General features: G+C 47.4%; 1 protein-coding gene across 10 annotated transcripts in view; it reads right to left on the bottom strand.

Annotated features, from left to right (window-relative positions):
- The window catches only part of TJP1 (tight junction protein 1), a 378,072-nt gene that overhangs the window by 5,767 nt on the left and 348,435 nt on the right, over window positions 1-23,870 (bottom strand). For 6 of the 10 annotated variants that reach the window (XM_081170487.1, XM_081170492.1, XM_081170493.1 and 3 more), the window contains 11 exons: window positions 23,233-23,443; window positions 22,232-22,332; window positions 19,803-20,159; window positions 17,767-18,018; window positions 15,472-16,332; window positions 14,043-14,140; window positions 9,336-9,563; window positions 5,154-5,323; window positions 3,214-3,691; window positions 1,195-1,412; window positions 39-182 (listed from right to left, as the gene is read on the bottom strand). In XM_081170487.1, coding sequence (XP_081026613.1) covers window positions 39-182; window positions 1,195-1,412; window positions 3,214-3,691; window positions 5,154-5,323; window positions 9,336-9,563; window positions 14,043-14,140; window positions 15,472-16,332; window positions 17,767-18,018; window positions 19,803-20,159; window positions 22,232-22,332; window positions 23,233-23,443 — 3,118 coding nt within the window. The remainder of the gene's footprint in view (window positions 1-38; window positions 183-1,194; window positions 1,413-3,213; window positions 3,692-5,153; window positions 5,324-9,335; window positions 9,564-14,042; window positions 14,141-15,471; window positions 16,333-17,766; window positions 18,019-19,802; window positions 20,160-22,231; window positions 22,333-23,232; window positions 23,444-23,870) is intronic. The other 4 variants (XM_081170490.1, XM_081170488.1, XM_081170489.1 and 1 more) reach the window with 3 other exon arrangements.

Raw genomic sequence — 23,870 nt, 5'->3', positions numbered from 1 at the left:
CCCAAAAGCCCCAAAAGGACAGAGGGAGGACAGCATACCCGACGAGGAGTCGGAGGATTTTAGAGCAAAAGACCAACCATCAGGGGTCATAGACGCACAATGTGGCAAGCGCAGCTCCACAGGCTTCAGGAATTTTAGTCCATGGGGCCCACACATGACCAAAGGGCTGAGCAGCGTTTCACCTGTGGTAAACAGACAAAAAGGACAAGTTTTGCAAGAGATAACACTTCTTGTACTTAATGCTATCTGCACCAGAGGTGTGAACTGTGGCCCTCCAGATACTCTTGGGATCACCTCCTGGCCTCCCTGAGTGGCCATGACAGGTGGAGCTGGTGAGTCACCCAGCAGCCCCTGAAGCTTTAAGGGAAGATTGATTGAGAAGATAGCATAACGGCAGACTGCAAAGGATGGCAGCCTTTCTACGAGGGCAACTCTTTGTTGAAGTAAGCTTAAAGAGGTGATCAGGGAAACTCCAGGCCCACTTGCACACTTCTAAGTCATGCAGTAACCCCACAACTTGCATGCACTGAACTTGTGCACATTTAGCTTTATGCACTTGGCAAACAGACAAACAAAGGGGGCAGAAAGGGGGCGGGCAGCTGGGAAAAAAGACTTTGTCAATCCTACCCGCCATTCAACCCAATGTGTTTTGATTAGACACAATTTGGGCTGTAGGCATAATCCCTGGAAAGTAACCTCTGCATAAGTTGCAGGGTTATGGTACTGCAACATATCTAGGAGGCAAGTTCCCCTGTCCCTTGCCCAGCCCCCTGCAGTGCAGGAATCACAGCTAAAGCCTCCCCAGGAAACCTCTGTGTAAAAACCCCAATGAAGGAGAGCCCATCATCTTCCAAGTTAGTTGTTTTGCCTGCTAAGTTGGAAGTCAAGCTGTTTGACATTTTCTGAGTTTTCTGAGAGGATCTTCCACTACTAGCAAAAAAGGAAAGGGCAAAGCCCTGTCTCCACTCCGAAATGTTCCTTCTGAGTCCTTACTCCCACCACCAGAGAAAGCGGCAGGGGGGGTGTCTTCCCATGGGGTTTCCAGCTGTCCTCCTGGATCATGAGAAAGAACTACTTTCCATTTTCCCTTCCTCCTCTTAAAAACCCAACAGCTTGGCAGAATCTTTTTTTGCATGGGTAACGTGGAACTGAAAAAGGCACTGAAGAAGATGTGAATATTATGAAAGCGCTCACCTTTCTCTTTGTCTAAAGGAGGGAGGATACTGTTATCTCGGCAGACCTTGAAATAGATCTCTTGCTCTATCCCCTCTGGAATGGCTCCTTGTGGTATAATAATGCTAACGCCAGTCTCTATGGAGCTGAGCACACCACCATTGCTGTTAAAAACTCCTCTTGCTGTGGCTACTACAGTGTGTCCATCCTCTTCATCGTCATCTTCCAAAGCAGAAGGACTAAAATCAAACATAGAGAATTATTTCTGCTGTCACGAAGGAGAGAGGTGATACAGTGGTGCCTCGCAAGATGAAATTAATCCGTTCCGCGAGTCTCTTCATCTTGCGGTTTTTTCGTCTTGCGAAGCACGGCTATTAGCGGCTTAGCGGCTATTAGCGGCTATTAACGGCTTAGCGGCTTTAAGAAAAAGGAAACAAACTCGCAAGAACTCGCAAGACGTTTCGTCTTGCGAAGCAAGCCCATAGGGAAATTCGTCTTGCGGAACGACTCAAAAAACGGAAAACTCTTTCGTCTTGCGCGTTTTTCGTCTTGCGAGGCATTCGTCTTGCGAGGTACCACTGTATTGCATTTGTAACTTCAGGGCTAGAGGAAACAATGGTGCTTCTTTTGAGCCTGCCCTGCCAGCCTGCCCATCTCCCCTTCTTCCAACCAGCTCATTCTAAGAGCAGCCATTATTAGGACGCATGAACCAGCTCCACCCTATCCTCCTCCTCCATGAGGAAATGACTTTATTGATCAGCTGGTTAGAGCAAGCACAGGAACAAGCAGAAGAGTTTAGAATCATACTATGCAATATACTACAAATGCTGGGGGTTTTTTTATTATTTAAATTTGTAAACTATAACTGGGGGGGGGGAGAAGGGCAGAATTTGCACGCAAAAACAAAAAAAGCACTAAAATAATATACAACATTAAATCCAGCTGGAGAAGACAAAAGAACTGCAATATTTTCCATGTAAGTAGGCTAAGTAGTTCTCATTGAAACTTGCCAAATGAAAGAATGAAGAGTTAACATCCTTGTTTCCCTTGCTTGTCAATCACTAGTAATCCAAGAAAATATAAATAGCCTATGTCTGCCTAAATGTACTTTCAGACAATCCACACCTTGAAAAAACAGGAGGGACCATATGGCCATAGGATTCTTCCTTTTTAAATAAAATTAAATCATGCCGCACTGCAAAAAATGGTATGTACGTCATCTAGCTACTTCCTCCAGGATCTCAAGTAGTGGATCTTTTGCAGGTCTGCTGCTTGAAAAGATTTCAAATACAGATGCTGGGTGTGGGTGTGTCTTATTTATTTATATGTTTGTTTAATAAAATGTATATACCACTTGATTGTAAGGGGGGGGGGAAACACCTCAAAGCAGTTTTCAAAAAGAATGAAACAATAAGATAATCAAAACCCAGCTGCTTAAAAGATTAAAAAAATGAAATCAACCATAAGCTAAAAAGAGATTGAAACACATGTCAGCATCCCACATATCTGGGCAGGCTTGCCTAGAGAAAAATGGTTTCAGCAGCTGCCCAAAAGAATACAATGCAGTCGCCCGCCTGAGGTCAGTAGGCAGGGAGTTCCACAGTGTGGGTGCTGCCACATCCAAGACTGATTTCTTAGAAATGTGGAACAAGTATTATGTGGCAACTGCAGGAGTGACAGTTCTGCAGATCGAATAGAATTGTAGAGATGGAAGGGACGCCAAGAGTCATCTCGTCCCGCCCCTTGCAAGGCAGGAATCGCAGCTGAAGCTTCCCTGACAGAGGGCCAACCAAACATATTGTGTAAGGAGATCTCACAGGTACACTGGATTAAACAGGACTCAATGTGTGTGGTCTACAAAGGGGCTATACTCCCTCCCCAAGGGTTGTGAAGTTTTACGAAAGCTTAATTTACAACTGGCAAAGTGCAGCGATTCTCTCAGCTGTCAAATTTACCCAAGCTCCACTGTTTTAAGTGGAGGCATTGAGGCAAACCCTTTTGCAAAGCCAACACAGTCCCATGGAGAGTAATATGACTTACCTGACGGGAATGGCTTTAGGCACAGCGTTGATGTTATTTGGTTGATATTTGAGTTTGTCGGCCTGGACAGAGAACGTCTCCATTGTGTTGTCAAACTCGGACTGGGGTTGAGCCGAGCTGTGTGCTTTTAAAACTGGCTGGGGAGAATTTTGAGATTTGGATGGCAACTCCAGCTTATGCAGATTCTCGTCTGGCAGGAGGTTATGGTTAAACTTTGGGCTTTCAAACTTGCGTTCAAACGGCCGGGCAGCACTTGTGTAAGGTTTTGTTGTGAAGCGATTATAAGCAGGGGTGACCGTCTTTGGGATCTGCTCTGTCCCATTCACTGGGCCTTTGTCAGGGAAACTTTTCTGAGGGTAGTAAGTGGACTGCACGGTGTCTTCTCGGCTGGCAGACCGGAAAGCAGCTGGCTTGTTCTGAGGTGGAGGCGGCTCGGGCTTGGACAGGGTGGAATTCTGAAAGTCTGACACAGAGTTGACTGCAACAAAACATGTTAAAAGAATTAAATACATGGCATGCCAAGGTAACATTTTTAGGTTTGCAAAATATTTCACAGAAACGGCTGCGTTCTGTGAGTGTACAAAGAAGAAAAAGTAGCTGTTACTGGGTGGTAGCAATTCATTTAAGAATCTCAGCTTTCATCTAAAAAGAGGTCTTTAGTCCTTATGCACTCAAAAGTATATGAATACTTGCTCAGTTCTCTGAAGTTAGAAGCATGGTTGACTGCAGATGTCTAGTAGTCAGGAGCAAGGCTTCAGTTCTTCACCTATGTCTGACAGCAACCCTCCCCCCCCTATCACTGACTGCCCCAAATAAACCATGAGTAGTAAAAATTGTAGAATTATTCCACAAGAGGCATTACGTCAGTTAGAATAGTTAGAATAGTTTTCATTGCCCAGGCAAAGAATTTAAAATGCTTATGAGAGGCATTCTTACTATCCACAAGTCTGGAGGTGTTGTGCATTTATTCAGCCTTTGTTTAGTCTTATATATTTGAAAAGGGAAACTATTAAATATTTTCTTTTTTAAGAAAATCTAGGTAAAGGTACCCCTGACCATTAGGTCCAGTCGTGACCGACTCTGGGGTTGCGGCGCTCATCTCGCTCTATAGGCCGAGGGAGCCGGCGTTTGTCCACAGACAGCTTCTGGGTCATGTGGCCAGCAAACCAGAGTAGCGCACGGAAACGCCCTTTACCTTCCCGCCAGAGCGGTACCTATTTATCTACTTGCACTGGCGTGCTTTCGAACTGCTAGGTTGGCAGGAGCTGGGACTGAGCAACGGGAGCTCACTCCGTTGCGGGGATTCGAACCACTGACCTTCTGATCAGCAAGTCCTAGGCTCTGTGGTTTAACCCACAGCGCCACCCGCGTCTAGTAGTCAGTAAAAGATTCATTAACACAACTCCCATACAGCAATGCAACCCCTCCTCAAAAGAAACAGCAAACATGAGAAATGCACTGTCAACATCCAACATCTTGCAAGGAACACCCACTCCAAATCTGCTTGGGGCAGGATCCCTTGATTGTCTACAGTTGATCTGGAGGATACGTGGGGAGCTGCAGAAGACATGCTGTTGCCCTAGCAGATCTGTTCTTCTGAAGAGCAGCCACCCTTGGATGTCACCCCATAAAACCAGCCGTGAGAATAGGAAACTCAAATCAAATCAAGACAAGGCCATTCGTAGCTAGCTAAATCTCAGAAGCCATGTAGCCAGTTTAAATTACACAGGACCACATCATATTTTACCAGAGAGCCCCCCACCCCACTCCCGTCGACTCAGAAACACTAGTGGTGCTTTTCCTAGTTGTGCTTTGTTTGTTGGGGTTTTCTTAAACTAGGGCTGTTTAGTAGTAGTTGTATGACCTGAATTATTGTTCCCTTCGTAAACTAAGTTTCCCCAAACGATTCAATAAATCAAGCCTTGAGGCTCCTCTCCTACCTTCCGCAAGTGTGGGCTTGGGCTGCAGAGACACAATGGGGTTATTCACAGGCTGCGGCTGGGTGTACTGCCCGGGGGTTGCAGGGGGAGGGGCTGTCACTTGAGGAACTGGCTCATAGCGCTTTTCGCCAACAGCCCTGTCCAGAGGCTCCACGTCTACTGGCTTCCCCCTGTTGGGATGAAAAGAGAAATAAGTCAGCTACAGGGTTCTCTGTTGCTGCTTTGCCTTCCAAGTGATATTTGTGGCTATTCCTTGCAGTGACTTTTAAGAACAGTTTTTCTGGTGAATTTCCATGGGCAGGCTGGGGTTCACTTAAAGTAGGGGTGCTGACCTTGTGTCTCCCCACGTGATGCTGGACTACAATTCCTATCAACCCCAGTTAGCACAGCCAATTGTGAAATTGGGTGGGTGGGAGTTCTAGTCCAGCAACATCTGGAGGACCACAGGCTCCCCATTGCTGCCTTAAAGCAAGGCAATCAGTCGACCATAATCCTGAATTCCTTCTTTTCTTCCAAGATAGAGATAAAACCACTAGGAAGAGGTTACGCTTCTCTTCTTTGTCCATCTGTTCAGGTACAGGTCTGTTGAATGTCTAAGTGATGACAGAAGAAAAGATTTGCTCTTTCCTCCAAAGGTGACAGAGAGAAGCAACACAAGTCATGTAAGATGAAAAATAGGTCATGTCAGATGAATCTCTCTTTTTCTTATGGAAGCTTGGATGATCAGGGGAATGTTGTGGACAGTGTATTTTGATTTCAGTAAGACTTTTGACAAAGTCCTCCATAATATTCTTGCAGGTTGAACGAGCTGACTGTTAGGTGGATTTGCAGCTAGTTGGCGGACCGAACCCAAAGAAGTTCCTCGTCATCTTGGGGGGGAAATGGCAAGTGGAGTGCTGCAGGGCTCTGTCCTGGGCCCACTGTTGTTCGAAGTCTGTATAAACTTGTGGACCACAAACTAAACATGAGTCAACATTGTGATGCAGCATCCAAAAAAGCTAATGCTACTCTAGGCTGCATCCACAGAAGTCCAGTGTCCAGATCAAGGGAAGTAATAGAACCATTCTATTCTGCCCTGGTCAGACCACACCTGGAGCACTGTGTCCAGTTCTGGGAACCACAAGTTACAAGAAAGTTTCTGGGTTTCAAGTTACAAGAAAGGAGATTCCAACTAAGCATAGGAAGAACTTTCTGACAGTAAAAGCAGTTTGACGGTGGAACCCTAACCCTAGGGAGGTGGTTCCAGTTACAGATAGGTAGCCGTGTTGGTCTGCCATAGTCAAAATAAAAAAATTCCTTCCAGTAGCACCTTAAAGACCAACTAAGTTAGTTCTTGGTATGAGCTTTCGTGTGCATGCACACTTCTTCAGATATCTGGTATCTGAAGAAGTGTGCATGCACACGAAAGCTCATACCAAGAACTAACTTAGTTGGTCTTTAAGGTGCTACTGGAAGGAATTTTTTTATTTTCCCTAGGGAGGTGGTGCACTCTCCTTCACTGGATGCTTGAGTTGAGAATCCTGCATTGCAGGAGGGTAGACTAGATGACCCTTGGGGTCCCTTCCAACTGTACAATTCAATGATATTCTGTTGCACCTCTTGCTACAGCTGACAAGTGCATGAAGCATCATCTAGAAGCATAATTGCCACTGCAGAGAAGACCCGACCACTGTACTCAGTTCCCAATAACTTCCAGACTGATTTATTGCAATGCCTTCCATTGCAACGCAGCCCCTGAAGACAACTCAGAAACTTTAGCTGGCCCAAAATGCAGGGGTTCCATTTAGAGCTCGTATAACCCATTTTAAAACAGCTGCACTGGGCCCAAATCAAGACGCTTGCATTAGTGTTTAAAGCCCTAAATGACTCAGGCCTCAAATATCTGAAAGATCTCCTCCTCCCCTACAGAACTTCCTGAGTTCAGGGATCAGCAAAGTGGTTCTCTTGGTCATTCCTCTGTTCTCAGAGGTGTGGGGGTGGGGTGGCCTGGGAGAGACCATGTGGCCTCTAACTTGTGGAATTCCCTCCCCACAGGGGCTTGTCAGGCACTTCATTTTATTTCTGGTGGATGCTGTGAAGACATACCTCTTTATTCTGGCTTTTAACACTTGAGGTGTATATTTTTTGGAGTATATTTTTAGAACCCACCTTATTTCTGTTTTTTAATGTTGTGACTTGCCCTGGGACCTTAGGGTGAAGGGTTGGCAATCAATCAATCAATCAATCAATCAATCAATGCCCAGGAGAATAGTTCTCAGGATGGGACCAGACTAACTGGGGGGCAAACTGCACAAATCTCGGAGGCTGTGTTAAGTAAGCTATCCTGCAACTGTGGAAGGAGATGCCTGCCTGCTCTTCTGTTAGTGGTTAACAAAAATACACCTATGTATCTTTGAGTGCAAGACTGAAGTTTGCCTTCAGCTTCAACCAAGACCAGCCCCATCACTCCAAAACAGCTCTATCCCAGGTACAAGCAGACCAGCATTAGAGGAATGCAATCTCTTCTCCTGAAGCTTTCTTTCTACAAGAAGAGGATAAAGTACATGGTTATCTCTAGTTAACAAGGCATGCTTTTAAAATGGAGGAACATTTAAAGGTTGGCTGCAGGGGCACCATGTATTCTATCACCATGTGTCATTGTACTTGTAGCTCTCCAGTCAGTGAAATAGCTGGAAATGTAGAATCATAGAATCATAGAGTTGGAAGAGACCACAAGGGCCATCGAGTCCAACCCCCTGCCAAGCAGGAAACACCATCAGAGCACTCCTGACATATGGTTGTCAAGCCTCTGCTTAAAGACCTCCAAAGTAGGAGACTCCACCACACTCCTTGGCAGCAAATTCCACTGTCGAACAGCTCTTACTGTCAGGAAGTTCTTCCTAATGTTTAGGTGGAATCTTCTTTCTTGTAGTTTGGATCCATTGCTCCGTGTTCGCTTCTCTGGTGCAGCAGAAAACAACCTTTCTCCCTCCTCTATGTGACATCCTTTTATATATTTGAACATGGCTATCATATCACCCCTTAACCTCCTCTTCTCCAGGCTAAACATGCCCAGCTCCCTTAGCCGTTCCTCATAAGGCATCGTTTCCAGGCCTTTGACCATTTTGGTTGCCCTCCTCTGGACACGTTCCAGTTTGTCAGTGTCCTTCTTGAACTGTGGTGCCCAGAACTGGACACAGTACTCCAGGTGAGGTCTGACCAGAGCAGAATACAGTGGCACTATTACTTCCCTTGATCTAGATGCTAGACTCCTATTGATGCAGCCCAGAATTGCATTGGCTTTTTTAGCTGCCGCGTCACACTGTTGGCTCATGTCAAGTTTGTGGTCAACCAAGACTCCTAGATCCTTTTCACATGTACTGCTCATGTAGCAGGAACTGAAGCAGGGGAAGATGGGCAACTCTTCAAAGCCAGCAGGAGTGGGGAATGGCAGCTGTGTCCCCGTCCCCGCGACCCACAACTATCCCTCTTTACCACCATAGTGGCTTTGAGCTTGTGTGCAGTACTGTGCACAATGAGCACGATATTGCTTGTGGTTCTGCTCCCAGTGCAGCAGATGGCGCCATGACAGAAAAAGTGAAGCATGGAAGGTGAACAAGGAAGCAATAAGCAGTGAGATCTGGGGGGATGAGGGCAGGTGGAAGGCATACAAGCAAAGTGCAACCTGGACTCCAGGTTAAAACTGCAAAGTCACTTTCACCAACACTCTAAAGCCTTATGCAAATGCTAACTGATGATTTAGATCCAGTCTTTATTTGAACCTAGAACCCCCAAGAAAGGGGTGAACCCATGCTTCAGGATGCAATGAACATGGCCCATTTTTGCATGATAGATGGAAAGACTTGGCCAACTTCATGTTGCCGTCTTCCATTTCTGAAAGAACCTCATTTGAAAAGAAACAAATAGCTGCCTTGTCATTTTGGCTTCTGACTTAGCTCTGTGGTTTATGTTTAATAGTGTGCGCATGCACACACCCACACCCATACACAGTGTTCACTTGAAAAGAAATGCCCATATAAGCATATTTATATATGTCTATATCCCACATTTGCCCCCCCCCCCCGCCCTGCCAAGAGAGCAACTCCCCATCCCCTGGAAACAGTATTTCTATTAGAATCTGCAGATATTAGAGGGGGGAACCTTTGAAATGATAACAGAAGTGCAAAAGAGGGGGAGGCTTACTTTGAAGGGTAGTTTGTGTAATTCAGCTGATTATGGAGATGGCCTGGTTTAGCCGGCTCAGCCAAGTGGCCCGCAGGGACCTGGGCAGCAGGCTTGTTTTCGTAACTCCGACGGTCGAAATAGGAGAGCTGCTTGCGATAGTATTCCTCATCCTCCTCAGGGTCGTAGTGGTTTGCCCGAACGATGTCCTCAGGGGGCTTTGCTTGAGGTCTTTGTGGTTCTGGTGCCCTAAACAGAAATATTTTTAAAAGTAAATGCTTAGGAAATTTTTGTCACTCATTAAAAAGGAACAAGGTTCTAGAACAGTGATTCCCCAAGCAGGCAGTGGGATTATCTAGGGCAGTGTTTCCCAACTGGTGTTCCGCAGCACACTAGTGTGCCGCGAGACGTTGCCTGGTGTGCCGTGGGAGGGAGGCGGGCGAGTCGGGCAGTGAGAGGCGGGGCGGCGGCGGCGAGGAGAGGCCGCCCAGCGCGGGGCTCTCGCCGTCTGCCTGCCTGGCTGCCTGCGTGGCGCTGACGTCATGGGGCTGTAACGTGCCCCACATAGGCACACGCGGGGCGGCGAGCGAGCTCCCTCCCACATCCCATCGCCGGCTCTGCACCAGGTGGTAGAGCTCAGCGAAGTTGCCGCGCTGGAAGGCCAGCAGCGCGCGCGCCTCCAGGCACGGCGCCTGGCGGCAGCGAGCCCAGGAAGCGGCCCAGCTGGCCGGGGTCGCCCGCCTGCAGCAGCGCCTCGCACACGCACGAGACCTGCTCCGCCGAGAAGCACGGCGAGCGCGGAGGATCGGGCGCGGCGGAGGCCAGCCCCGCGCTTGGAGAGGACGCAGCAGCCGTCGCCAAACCCGATCCTCCTCCTGCTCCGCCGCCGTCCTCTGGCTCTCGGCCGGGAGGAGCCTGCGGCGACGGGGCGGGCGCCGAAGTTGGCAGAAGTTGGCGCGCCTCCTCGGCAGCGCCTTCGTCCTCCTCCTCCTGCCTCTGCTCTCCTCCGGCGGCGGGGGCGCGCCGCCCTCCCCGGCCGGGGGGGTCGGCGGGGCCCGCGGGGAAGGAGGCCATGTTCGCGGCGCGCAAGATTGCGGCCCCCCTCGCCCGCCTCCGGCCCGCTCCCCTCCCCCTGCGTGCTGCCCTAGCCGTGCGGGTCTCCTCCCCCTGCGCCGCCGTCCCCTTTCCACATCCTAGGAGCCGCGGTCCGCCTACCGCCCCCGGGCTGCGGCGCGGCTCCCAGCCCGGGCTGGCCTCCGCCTCCTGGGACGCGCGCCCACCCCCGCGGCCCCCCAAACTTCGGAGCAACTCTCCAGACGCTTCTCCCCCGCCTCGGTCTCCCTCCTTTCCACTTCTCTTCCCCCCTTCCTTCCCTCTTTCTTTCTCTTTCTCTCCCACCCGCCTTTCCTTCTATTAACTTTCCTTTCCCCTCCCTTCGTCCTTCCTACTTTTACTCCTGGGCTCCTCCCCCCTTTGCGCAGCCACAAATCAATCTCTCTCTCTTTCCCCCCCCCTCTCTCTTCTTTGCTCAGACGCAAAAAAGCGCCGCTTTTTGGAAATCCGGACTGCTGTCCCCGCTGAAACGATACTTTAAAAAAGGAAGAACCCACTGGCTCTTATTTCTGTTTAAAGCAGTAGATCCCAAACTCTTTTGGCCCACTGCCCCCTTCGTTCCACATCCCCCAGTGTGCCCTATGCTTACTCTATAGAAAGCATTACAGGGGTTAACGCGGCTCGCTAAGGAAGATATTAATAGAATTCTGCATTTGGGGGGAGACCCTAACAGTCATCTACCATTACCTTCTATGCTGTTACTATTTTTTTATTTTTTTTTACATAAGTAAAAAGTGACCTTTCCCCATCTGGCATGGTGGTGTGCCTCGAGATTTTTTTCATGAAAACAAGTGTGCCTTTGCCCAAAAAAGGTTGGGAAACACTGATCTAGGGGGTGGCAAGAGGCAATGGTGGGGGCACTGGGAGGTGTAAATCATATTCAGACTTTGAAAAGCTGGTATCACTGGCTAAAGTTCATCAATGTTGTTGAATTAATTAAACTAGTTTTTAATTGGATTTTGAACAAATGTGCAATTACTGTTTTGGCTTTTATTGTGTTATTATATCCTTAGTGGATCAAGGCACAGGAGAGCAACAGGGGGAATAATGCTGAAAAGAGAGTTTGGGCAAGAAGATCACAGCCCTGTTTCACGCTGCTTTTTATAGGGAAGGCATTTGAGGATGAACTGTGGATGGTGGAAGGTGCCACTCAGGTTCTTGTGAAAGGACACAATCATCTTGTGGAGCAGTGTGAAGAGTTCTTTACAGCTGACGAGGTCAAAGGCCTTTGTCAGGTCTATGAAGTCGAATGATGTCGATTATTGATCCTGGAGCTCTAAAAATAAGCCTTGTCAGCAGTGTAATCTGCTGAGAATGACACGGGCAAAGGCTTTCCCTACAGTACTCAACAGGGAAATTCCACAGTAGTATTTAAAAGTCATGGCGGTCATCTTTGCTCTTGTAGAAGGTGACAATGCCGGAGTCGTGCATGCCTTGTGGCATGGCTCCTGCTTCCCAACACTGCAAGAGGAGGCCATGGAGCTGTGTCATGAGGGAGGAATCGATGCCAATTTTCAGAGCTTCTGTTGAGATTCCATCCTGTCCTGGGGATTTACCACACAGCTTGGAGCTGATGGCGTTCTTCAGCTCGTCATGGCAGGGAGAGACATCCAACTCTTCCAAGGCAGGCACTGTCAACTGCTGTGTCAGCAACCATGTTTTCCCACATGTACAATTCTTGACAGTGCTCAGCACAAGTGGACGCCTTCACCTACCCCACCTGCAGTAAATATGTCTCTCCCAGATCAGTCTCTCCATCCAGCCACAGCAGGCGCTGTAACTCTCCAATGGTTTGACTTCCTACCTGAAGATGCACTCCACCATGGTCTCCCGAGACAGAAGGATGCCATCCAAGTGGTTTATGCAAACCACTATTCTGAACGATACTTTTTATGGGGTGTGTGTGTGCACTGGGGATGAGTTCATGACACCAAGGTGACAGTGGCCTGAAAGGGTTTGGGAAACACTGGTGTAAACTGAGCTGCTACTAACAGATGTGGATTCTATAGAAAGTTAAAAATTGGGCCGTCACCTAATTGAAGACGCCTCAGTTGAAGTGTACTTAAGCCAATGAACAGACTGATTAAATCTGCACACATCTTCATGAGAGGGGGCACAAGGGCTCTAAAGAGGGGGGGGGCATTTGCACTGAGCCCAGGAGAGACAATGATAGAGTTTGGCTCCCTGGCAATGCCCAGGTGGACTGGAGGAGAGTGGGGAAGGAAAACGGGGGGGGGGGGTGCAAGCAGGGAAGGTCTGCTTCCACTTTATAAGCACTAGAAAACGCTAGAGGAGGTAGTGTGTGTGAGAGAGACTGGGGGGGGGAGGGGAGGGGGGGGAGAGAGAGAGAGAGAGAGAGAGAGAGAGAGAGAGAGAGAGAGAGAGAAAGATGGGATGACTTACAGGACAGCAGAAGATTGAAGTTATGTAGCAGCTGGAGAAGAAAGAAGACTCCAGGAACAGCTAGCTGGTTTGCAGGGCTGGGCAGTCCCCAACCCTCCCTTATGATGAACTGGAGCTCTGAGGTCCAAGGGCAGAGAGACCAGGAGCAGCCCCAAGCCCCACCCTCTGACCTGAGAGGGAGCTCAGAAAACCCATAATAATAATAATAATAATTTATTATTTATACCCCGCCCATCTGGCTGGGCCTCCCCAGCCACTCTGGGCGGCTTCCATAAAAACCCAAAATACAATAAAATATCACACGTTAAAAACTTCCCTGAACAGGGCTGCCTTAAGATGTCTCCTGAATGTCAGGTAGTTGTTTATCGCTTTGACATCTGCTGGAAGGGCGTTCCACAGGGCGGGCGCCACTACCGAGAAGGCCCTCTGCCTGGTTCCCTGTAGCTTTGCTTCTCGCAATGAGGGAACCGCCAGAAGGCCCTCGGCGCTGGACCTCAGCGTCCGGGCAGAATGATGGGGGTGGAGACGCTCCTTCAGGTATACTGGACCGAGGCCGTTTAGGGCTTTAAAGGTCAGCACCAACACTTTGAATTGTGCTCGGAAACGTACTGGGAGCCAATGCAGGTCTTTCAAGACCGGTGTTATATGGTCTCGGCGGCCGCTCCCAGTCACCAGTCTAGCTGCCGCATTCTGGATTAGTTGTAGTTTCCGAGTCACCTTCAAAGGTAGCCCCACGTAGAGTGCATTGCAGTAGTCCAAGCGGGAGATAACCAGAGCATGCACCACTCTGGCGAGACAGTCCGCAGGCAGATAGGGTCTCAGCCTACGTACCAGATGGAGCTGGTAAACAGCTGCCCTGGACACAGATTTGACCTGTGCCTCCAAGGACAGCTGTGAGTCCAAAATGACTCCCAGGCTGCGCACCTGGTCCTTCAGGGGCACAGTTACCCCATTCAGGACCAGGGAATCCTCCACACCTGCCCGCCTCCTGTCCCCCAAAAACAGTACTTCTGTCTTGTCAGGATTCAACCTCATGGTCTTGTGCAGAATCCCACAGCATATTTTCTTCTTCTTTTTTTAGATGACACACACATCATTTATTAGTTTATTTTATATCATTTTCTACACCACCTAATGCCCAGAAAGGCTTCTAAGCCGTTTGTGGGCTTGTGAGAACAGCCTTCCATTTTAAAGCTGCATCTCTGTGCTTACCTGTAAGCTGGTTTGTCATGCTCATATTGATTTTGGGAGACTGTTTTCGGACCACTCATTGGGGCGATATTAGGTTTAGGTGCAAGCTCTGGAGGTTGCTGAAAAGGACACACACATAAAGACCAAATTAGAACAACGGGAAAAAAAAGATAAAATGCTAACACTCTAGTACTATCATATACAAAAGGCATCCTCAGGCTGGTTTCATATAAAAAGGAGCTTGACACAGCTAAAGTTTAACCATTTTAAGGTACAGATAGGTAGCCGTGTTGGTCTGCCATAGTCAAAATAAAAAAATTCCTTCCAGTAGCACCTTAAAGACCAACTAAGTTAGTTCTTGGTATGAGCGTTCGTGTGCATGCACACTTCTTCAGATACGTATCTTCATCAGTCCTGAATCTTCCAACATTTGTGGACGAGTTCTAATGTTATGGGGGGGGGGGGGAAATCTGTCCACTTTCTCCATGCCATCCACAATTTTACAAACTTCTATGCTGTCATATTTTACTTGCTACTTGACATTATGCTACTGACAGTTTTATTTTCAGTTCCTTTCCTAATGATCTTCAGCATGGAAATTGCCTTTGTCATCACTGCCACACATTAGACCTCTGTAATTCTCACAAGAATTCTGTAAATTAGGCCCAGAGTTATTGCTCTGGGAACTTTTGTGGTAGCAGCACAGTGTTGACATTCTTCAAATAGGTTTAAAAAGTCATTAAAGCTGAAAACGGATTATTGATCCCATTTCTAGAACACACACTACAGTGGCCTTGTTTGTTTATCACAGAAAACTATCGCTGATGATCTACTGCGAACACACCTAAGGAGGCAGCTTCCGATACACGGCTGCTGGTCCAGCACGAAAGGAATGTGTGCCAGCAGGTGGAATTGCCAGTGGGCCCCTTGCTGGGTTGTGGGCCCTCAGCAGATTCCCAACCACACCAGCTGCTGATGCCAGCCTATACTCCTGCTAAAAGCATCAGGCAGCAGGTGACAGCAAATACTTCTGTCTGAAAACCTAGACAGTCAACGCCACCCACAATAGAGAAGTGATAGACTAGAATGATGGACCATTCTCACTTGGTAAAAGCATCATGGCAGCAACACCATTCATTTCCTGGTATCCATCAGTTCCTAAAGGTTAGGTGGGGCTAAAGTGCTTCAAAGTGAGTGTGCAGTCTATTAAAGTAACCCCACAATGTCCTAACTGTGGACAACAACCATTCAGTGTCCCAGGAAAAGGGTAACACCAGGTCCCAGAAGGCCCCAAGACTGTGAAATTGACAGATCTGGAGAAGAAGGAATCCTTCATCCATGAGGTAAGTGCCCCATCTCCATTAAAGATTCAGCTCATGCCAACTAAGTCTTGTGCAAGGACCACAGAGGACTGACAACAGTTGCTAAAACAAGCCCACTGAGCATTTACCTTGACTACTGGAACATCATTGGAGTCCTTAATTTTTTCCAGTGATGATGATTTTTTGTTTTCAAACATTTTAACCCTTGTCAGCACTGATTGCGGCTTCATGGCTGGGTCATCTTCTTCCTCAGCTGGTTCGGTAGGCAGTGGTTTACTGTTGGCAGGCAGAACTTCTGGTTTACTTTGCAATGGGAGAGGAGGGTGTGCACCCGCCGTGCTGTGAGGAGGCTCGTACTGTCCCACTTTTGCGCTGAACCCTTGCTCAAAGCCTCTGGGCTGGGGCTCAAAGTAATGCTTGGGCTCAGGGGACCTGGGCACGGCTGGGGGGAAGGCTTGAGTCTCTGTTTTGTATCTTCCGTGAACCTCATACGCAGCAGGGGGCTGCTCTTCATACCTCAGCTGAGTGGCGTTGAAGTTTTTAGCTGCATGCTCATAGCGGGGCCTGTTGTCGTAAGCCAGGGGAGGCGGTTCTTCAAAGCGAGGTTGTGCTGGAAAGTAGCAGCTGTGTTCTGTGCTCTCTTCTATGTTCTGCCGGGGATCAAACTCTCTGGGAGGTTGGTTGCTGTAAGGTGGCCGGGGCTGATAGGGCTGGTTCTCATCATAGTAGGTCCAATGGTCATCATAGGGAGGGACACGCTCCTCGTAATGAAGACGAGGGTCGTAGCCACGGGGAAACTGGTCCACGTAGTTTGAGGAGTCATACCTGTAGGCCAGTGACTCATAATCTCTGCTAGCTTGCTTCTCTGTGTACTGGGCCTGAGGGTCATAGGTCGGATTGGAGTCCTTCTCCTGCCTCTGGGCTGGCTGCTTCAAGACATAGTTCGGCCGAGGGGCTTCCTCATTGCTGAATGGGTCCTTCCTGTACATCTGTAGAAAGAGAGTGGTTTGCTTCAGGTGCACGAGCAACTGAGACCATGAAGAACTAACCAGTCGAAGGAAACCTACAACCACAGCTTACCCGTTTTAACTAGTACCCTAATTGTAACTGATTAACTGCATGAGCTTTAATTAATGGATTAAGTAAAAAAAAAGCACACTTCATTTTTAGAGGCAGCAAACATCTGGGCTGCAACATGCATAACCTTGGAAGAGGCAATTCCCCTTCACTTTTTCCATACAGAGGAGGAATTGAATTTTAAGAAGCCGCTTGCAAGTTTTGGCTTTGGTAAGTACATGTAAAAATCTGCCTAAGTATTCGTAAAAATAAGCAAAAGGAAGTTGCCCGATTTAATCAGCAGCATTAGCTTAGCTGCCCAAAGACTATTTGATTAATCTAGCCCAGGGGTGGGGAGCCTGAGCCTCGGGGCTGAAGGGGGGCCTCCAAGGGGCTCTACCTGGCCCTTGGGAGTCTGCCCAGGTCACACACCTCGCCATCCCTGCTCTGCCTGGCTGCAATGTGGCCTTTGACTGTGAGAAGGCTTCTGGCTTGCCTGGACGGAGGTGGACAGGTGTAAACTTGACATTCAGGTGTGGCTCGAAAGTGTCATCTGTTGCCCTGCCCACTTTTACCTCTGGCTCTGCCCCCCCCCCCCACTGGGATGCTGCCCTTGGAGGGATAATGGTTCTCCTCCCCTCTCAGTCTGGACGGGGTCAGGAGTCCAAATGCTATCCAGCCCAAACCTTGGCACCAGCACCCCAATTTAATGCACTCATTAATGCTGCTGGTGTCTGCAAAGCTTCCCCCAACTTTTTGTTTCAATTCATTTGACTTTGGGCCTTGGTTCAACTTCCTGCCCAACATCTGGGTGCCACAGTTCACCATTCCCATCTCAGGGTCCACACTTATGATGAGACTTTATTCTTGAATTACTCATTTTGGGAACTGTTTGAGGATCTTTGGCTTATCCTGACACATCCAGCCAATAAAAATGCAAAAAACCGAACAGTTTCCATTTAGTATACAGGAAGGCCATAAAGAACAAAACAGAGGCAGATTTAGAAGACAGAATCACGTTTCTCTGAAACTAATGCAATGAAGAAGAGAAGGTTTAAGCCGCACACAAATGAAGTAAAAGTAAGCTTTGGAATGAAGTGGGCTTGCAACATCTTCTGATTTATGCATTCATTTTCCAGCAGAAATGAGAAAAGCAACTTGAACTCATGCAACAAAGCAAAACCAAGAGTTAGATTTTTATTTTTATTTTAAAAAGCAGCAGAGAAGCTCCTTTTCAGGCTGCACAAATGCTCAGTGTGAGGGAAATCACAAAGGGGCACCTTTAGTAAGGGTGGGGGTGGGGGCAAAGCAAGAATGATCATGTGCAGAGTGCATCCGTGCAACATGACAGCACAGGCAGGAGGTACCTTTGTTGGATCTATATGCGGCGATAAGGACGGCGGCTCTGGTTCTCTGAGCATTATGTGAGGTGCCTCAGTGCCAGGTGTTCTGAGGGGGCCAGCTGGTGGTTGGTAAGAGTTGTAAGAAGCCATGCCAGGCTCCTCCAGCCTGACATTAGTGAGACTTAGACTGGGGTTAACAGCAGAAGTTGATGAGGCTGAAGGGTTTGTTTCTGGCGACGGGGAAAGGTAGGGGGCTGCAGATGAGGCTTCTGCTTTCTGTGAAGTGTTTAAAATATAGTTTTTGGTAAAGCGGACATATTTTCCATTCAAAAATCATATTAGCCACAACCACCCAACATATTTAATTGCAAAAAATCAAGTTGTACACCAGAACTGAACTGTTCTTCAGTACGACCTTAGGGTCCTCGATGTTGCTGAACTCCAGCTCCCATCAGCCCAAGCCAGCATGGTCAATGGCTAGGGGATGTGCTGGGTGTAATCCAACTACATCTGGAAAAACATTTTTGGGGACAGCTGCTTCCATAAAGCTAAACCTCCTCTTTGGAGTACACGACTATACCAAAGTTTATGTAACCCACATCCTATTTGGCTAGCCAGAGAGAAAAACAGGGCATCTTGTAAAATTAACAGCAGATTGACAAAAGATGACAGCATTGGCTCAAAATTTTAGGGGTCCCTTGGGTAAGATGTTATCCGTGGCACCTCTCTCCAAGTGTGCTCACCTCCTTGTTGCCATCATCACAATGGGAACCACTGTCCCACTTGCCATTGTCACATTTGCTTACTTCCTCTGGACCCAATCCATGCCACACCCCAGAAGGTGAAAGCAAGGCAAGGAGAAGAAGCTGCTGTTCCTTGTTACTCTCATCACTGTTCAAGTCAAGGCTGGGGAATTTGTGCTCCAACCAGATCTGTAGTTCCACAACTCCTATCAGTCCCCAGCACTTGCCAAGCTGACTGGACCTGATGGGAGGTTCAGTCCAACCATGTCCAAAGGGCCCATTTCTTATTCCTTAATTGAGCCACTTCAGTGGCCTCCACCTGCAAGTGTGTGGCATCTGCGCCCCACCACCTCTCTGGAGTCCGACCACATTGGGAGGGCGCCATGTTGTCTACTCCTTTGAATCATTCTAGAGGCCTCTAGCTAGGAGATAAAATTCATTTGGAATTCATATAAGGCTAAAGTGGATTCATTTTTAGAGTGCTCATGCCCAACTCTTGAACAGGCACCATGGTTATTTTTAAACTGAATTTCCATCTTTTTCCAAATAATTTCCTTTTTGATGGGGAGAGGTGGGAAACAATCTCATGTTCTTCTAAAAGTGCTGATCGTTTTATTACTATTCTTTATCTTTTCTTTTAAAAATTATTCTCCAATAAACCAACCAACCAAGCAACCAACCTGAAACAACAGGAACCCACTCTCAGAGACATGAATCTTGCAATATCATACTTCCCATCCTGTGGTGAAATTGTGTGCACTATACAGTCATACCAGCCAAATAATTCTATAATATTTCCCTGCAGTACCAGTTACTGAAAAGGTGTCATGTTTTCATTTCCTTTGCTATTCTTATTTCTGGGGTTAGCGTCTCTGCTAATACTAGTTGCCAGACTTTCTTGTACCATGAAGCCAGCAGGGGAGTCATGTTCTTTAAAAGTGCTGATCCTTTTATTTATTTCTTTTTAAAAAGGCAACTGAAGAGCATGTGCCCCCCCTCAACAACAGAAATGCCAACTATGTGAATCCAGTGTTCAAATGGTAGAGACCCACCGGGCTTGCAAAACGAAATGATAGCTATTCAATGCACCATTTAGAAGGCAATGCTCCTAAACACTCAATGCAGTTTGTGCACACACACAAACAAACAAACAAACAAACGGACCAAGAAGGAGAAGTAAGTGGCTAAGGCAGAGTAAAAACCAAAAAGCTATGAAGACCAACTGGGACCACATTTTACGCATCCAAGGGAGAAAATTGCTGGGCTTTGTATGTAATCTTATTGCTTAAAACCTGCAGGCAAGTATTTCTTCCTTACCGGTTGAGCAGCACTTGTTTTAAACCCAGGAGACTCTATCTGGTGGTTTGGTTGTGGCTGAGCTTGAGCGGCAGCATAAGGAACGTATGCCTGACTATCATGATGCACCCCTGATGTATCTTCTCTTACGGGTTCAGAGGACCGCGTAATGGCTGATTCAGGAGGAGTCCCGACATCGTCGTTGAGCGTCTCGTCCAGCTCCTGGTCCGTGTAGGCCCCGCCTTCTGTGTCTGTGTCCTCGTAGTCAGAGGTGTGTCTGCTGTCTGTGCTGTACATGGAGTACTCGCTGCCTGGAGCCGACAGGTAGGACAGGCGATCGTCGTGGAGGTCGAGGTCGTCGCTAGTAGCACCATCTGCCTGTGTCAAACACATGAGGGTTGGGTGTTTACATGGCGGGGGGGGGGGGAGAGGAAGAGTTGCTGTTCTAAATTCTAACACCATGTCTTTCTGTGCAGAATGAAGATTAACTCGCCTGCACCTGAATCTTAGAGAAAGAGATTTCAAAGGTTACAGACCACTAGGAGGGACCTCAGCTCAGCTGTACAGTGCACAGGCTTCACATGCAAAAGGCCTTGGGCTCGATCCCTGGTGCCTCCAAGAAGGGCTGGGGAAAACCTGCCTGAATCCCTGGAGAGCTGCCGCTGTCAGTCAGTGAGGACAATGCTGAGCAAGGAGAAGGAGTGGCTTGACCTTAGCACAAGGCAGCCCCTATGACCCTACCAGGATGTGTAGCCTTATGGTTTGTTTTTTTATGAACATATTTCCATGATCTAAAATATCAGCTGACAGGATTTGGGCCACAGATAAGGAAAGGTAACGGGGGGGGGGGGCTAATGACACCTGACACCTCCTCCTCCATCCTGTACACTGGTGCAGTGAAGGCAGAGCAAGGAGGTAAGTTTCCCCTGTCCCAGATTCCCAGAATCCCCTCAGCCAGTTGCCAAGTATCAGCGGCCGCCATGGAAAGCAACCGAGAACCCACATTTGCTGTCCTTGCTGACTGCTACCAGACTGGTGGTTACAGTCACCAACCCTTAAGTCTCATCTTGGCTTTCCTCTGTCCCACCCTCCACCTCACCTCTCCTGCTCAAGGTGTCACGTGCCGGGAATGGGATCCTGGCCAGTTGTAATTAATGAGCCATTGTTCTGGGCAAGACTTAAGCATGCGTAATCTAATTAAAGCTTATTCTTCTCTTTTCTTCTTTTCCTTTGCTCTGAACAACAAAAGATGCAAGCGCCATCCATCACCCTGGCTCTCAATGCTAGTTCTCAGCACCTTTCCTTGTAAAGCTCAGAGTTCAAAAACACTTAGAATGTTAAGGATTACGTGTTGCTCAAGTTTACTTTGTTTGTGTCCCTTATTTTGCAGGGTCAACACACTGTCTGAACTCAAAACCCCCAAAGTAGTCCTAACACAGGGAATGAAATTAAAAGTAAACCAATACTGGAATGACAAATCACCCCAGCTATACTCGAAGCAATTGGATTGCAAATTAGCTATTACTTCTCATGACAGATCTTTGAATTGCAATGAATTGCTGCCCTGAAAATGTCAGTTTAATATATATTAACAGTCACCCAAAAAAAGAAAAGAAAAGAAAATAAGAAAGTCTTACATAATACACAGAAACTAGTGAAATGCCTGTCAGCACTAGAAAGGCACTGGGTAAGCACGTAGGCAGTTTAGGGATTCTATGCTGCAGCGGATGCTACGCCATACTAGGACAAACATTTGGGGTAGAAAAGGGTTTGTACAGAGCAAGGAGCTGCAAGGGGATCAATGGAGATCAGCACAGACACATCCTGCACTCTCCCAGGGGTTCCCTTCACAGAGGCTATCCCTTGCCCCTCAATTACCGGTATCTACTCTTGCCTCTCTGAGAAGGCATAATTCAACCACTTGCAAAAGCTGAATTGTAGGAATCTGCAAACATCATTTGCTTCTTTTTCTAAGGTTCAGAGGAAGTGCCAGTCCTTAGGTAGCCAAAATGGCGCTATCCATACACAAGAGAGGCACCAACAGGCTTGAATAATTTCCTCTTTCAACAAGCCTTCTAAGTGGATAATGTTATTCAGGTTTGTATCTGCACTGGATTTGAAACTGATTTTATGCATGTAATTATTGTTGGGTTTTAAAAATTGTTTTATATGAAGTTTTTTTGTATTTAGATTGCTTCTGCATCTGCAATTGCTTTAATACATGTTTTATTACACTATAAATTGCTTTGAGATGCCTCACTAGAATAAATTCATGAATCCATGCCGAAGACGTAGCTGAGAATAAGATATTGCACATATTATTCCAATACAAACCTTCCCATAACTTATTCAAAATTATCAACCCCAAATGAAAAGGCAGACAGGTCCATTTAAATGTCACCACTAGACTGCAACAGCTGAGTGAACAAAAACAAAAATAGATTCCATACCTTTCCTTCTGAAACCCACACCAGCTGATTCTGCTGCTGCTGAATCGCTTCCTTAAGAGCTCCATACCAGCCATCGTTCATTGAATTCAAGTTAATAGTAGCTAAAAATAAGAATACAGAGTTTGAATGAGGTTTTGTCAAAACAACACCAAAACTATGGAAAATGGCACTGTGTCTGGGGCAGTAATGTCTTTGAATGCCAGCTGCTGGGAACTGCAGGTGGGAAGAGTGCTTTTTTGCTCAAGTCCAGCTTGCAGGCTGCACCTCAACATGAGGAAGAACTTCCTGACAGTAAGAGCTGTTTGACAGTGGAATTTGCTGCCAAGGAGTGTGGTGGAGTCTCCTTCTTTGGAGGTCTTTAAGCAGAGGCTTGACAACCATATGTCAGGAGTGCTCTGATGGTGTTTCCTGCTTGGCAGGGGGTTGGACTCGATGGCCCTTGTGGTCTCTTCCAACTCTAGGATTCTATGGGCATCTAGTTGGCCATTGTAAGATGATGGTGCTGGATTAGACAGGCCATTGGCACATAGAACCTGAAGACAAGAGCACTTCCCTCTCCTGTGGCTCCAACAACTTGTACAGTGGAACTTCGGGTTGCGGATGTAATCCGTGACGGAGGCACGTCCGCAACCCGTTGTGTTCGTAACCTGCAGCGCTGCGTCTGCGCACGCATGTGATGCGATTTAGTGCTTCTGCGCATGCGATGAAACCTGGAGGTAACCCTTTCCGGTACTTCCGGGTTTCCCGTGGTCTGCAACCTGAAAACATGTAACCCGAAGCGTTTGTAACCCGAGGTACCACTGTATACAGAAGCATTACAGCCTCCGGCTGTCGGGACAGAATACCGCCATCATGGAGAGTAACCATTATCCTCCATGAATTTGTCCAATCCCCTATTAAATTTTGTTGTAAGCACATAGTGAAAGAAAAAATAAAACATTGTTTCATTCATTCCCTCCCCATTCCCTCCTCAGCCTTCTGCTCCACCCTGGTGCCCTCACCTGTGAAGAGGTGGTGGTTGTTTTTCCGTAGCTTGTGGGCCCTCTCATATAACTTTCTGGCACTTTTCCGGGATTCTGGGCAGAGCCTCATCCTCATAGTTTTTACGCCCTGCTTTGAATCAGGGTTCAAGAACACCACAATGGGATACCACTGTGCGTAATTCAGACGGTCCACTGCATTTGGAGTGACATCTAATAAGGCGTGCTTGTCCTGAGAAACAGAAAAGATTGAACAAAACCGTCAGACAACCCAGGAAAACAAGGGCTCTTGACCTGTTCTCTAAAGCCTCCTAAAAGTGCGCATCATTAGGTTTCAAACTTACCACCTTTAATCTAACTGATTCCACAAAAATCAATTATTTTAAACTATTTTCACATCTGCAGCTGTATTCAAGAGCAGAAAAATCAGAGGCAGGTAGAAGAGTCAATTACCAGGAAAGGGGAGGCAGGGGGAAGAGTGAGGCTGGAGACCTTGAAGATTAATTCTGCAGTCAACAGAGAATACAAAGGCAGATATGGGAGGTCTGAAAATGTAAGGATTTTTGAGAAAGGTTGAACAGAACAATAAAACAGCAGAATGATTTTAAGCTTTGAGTCCATCTTCTTGTTTGAGCCTAACCATCATTATAGATATTTAA

This window comes from Podarcis bocagei, assembly GCF_964188305.1.
Source record: "Podarcis bocagei genome assembly, chromosome: 14".
Classification (NCBI taxonomy): Eukaryota; Metazoa; Chordata; class Lepidosauria; order Squamata; family Lacertidae; genus Podarcis; species Podarcis bocagei.
Note: the sequence above shows the minus strand (reverse complement) of the source record. Positions and strands in the feature narration are given on the sequence as shown.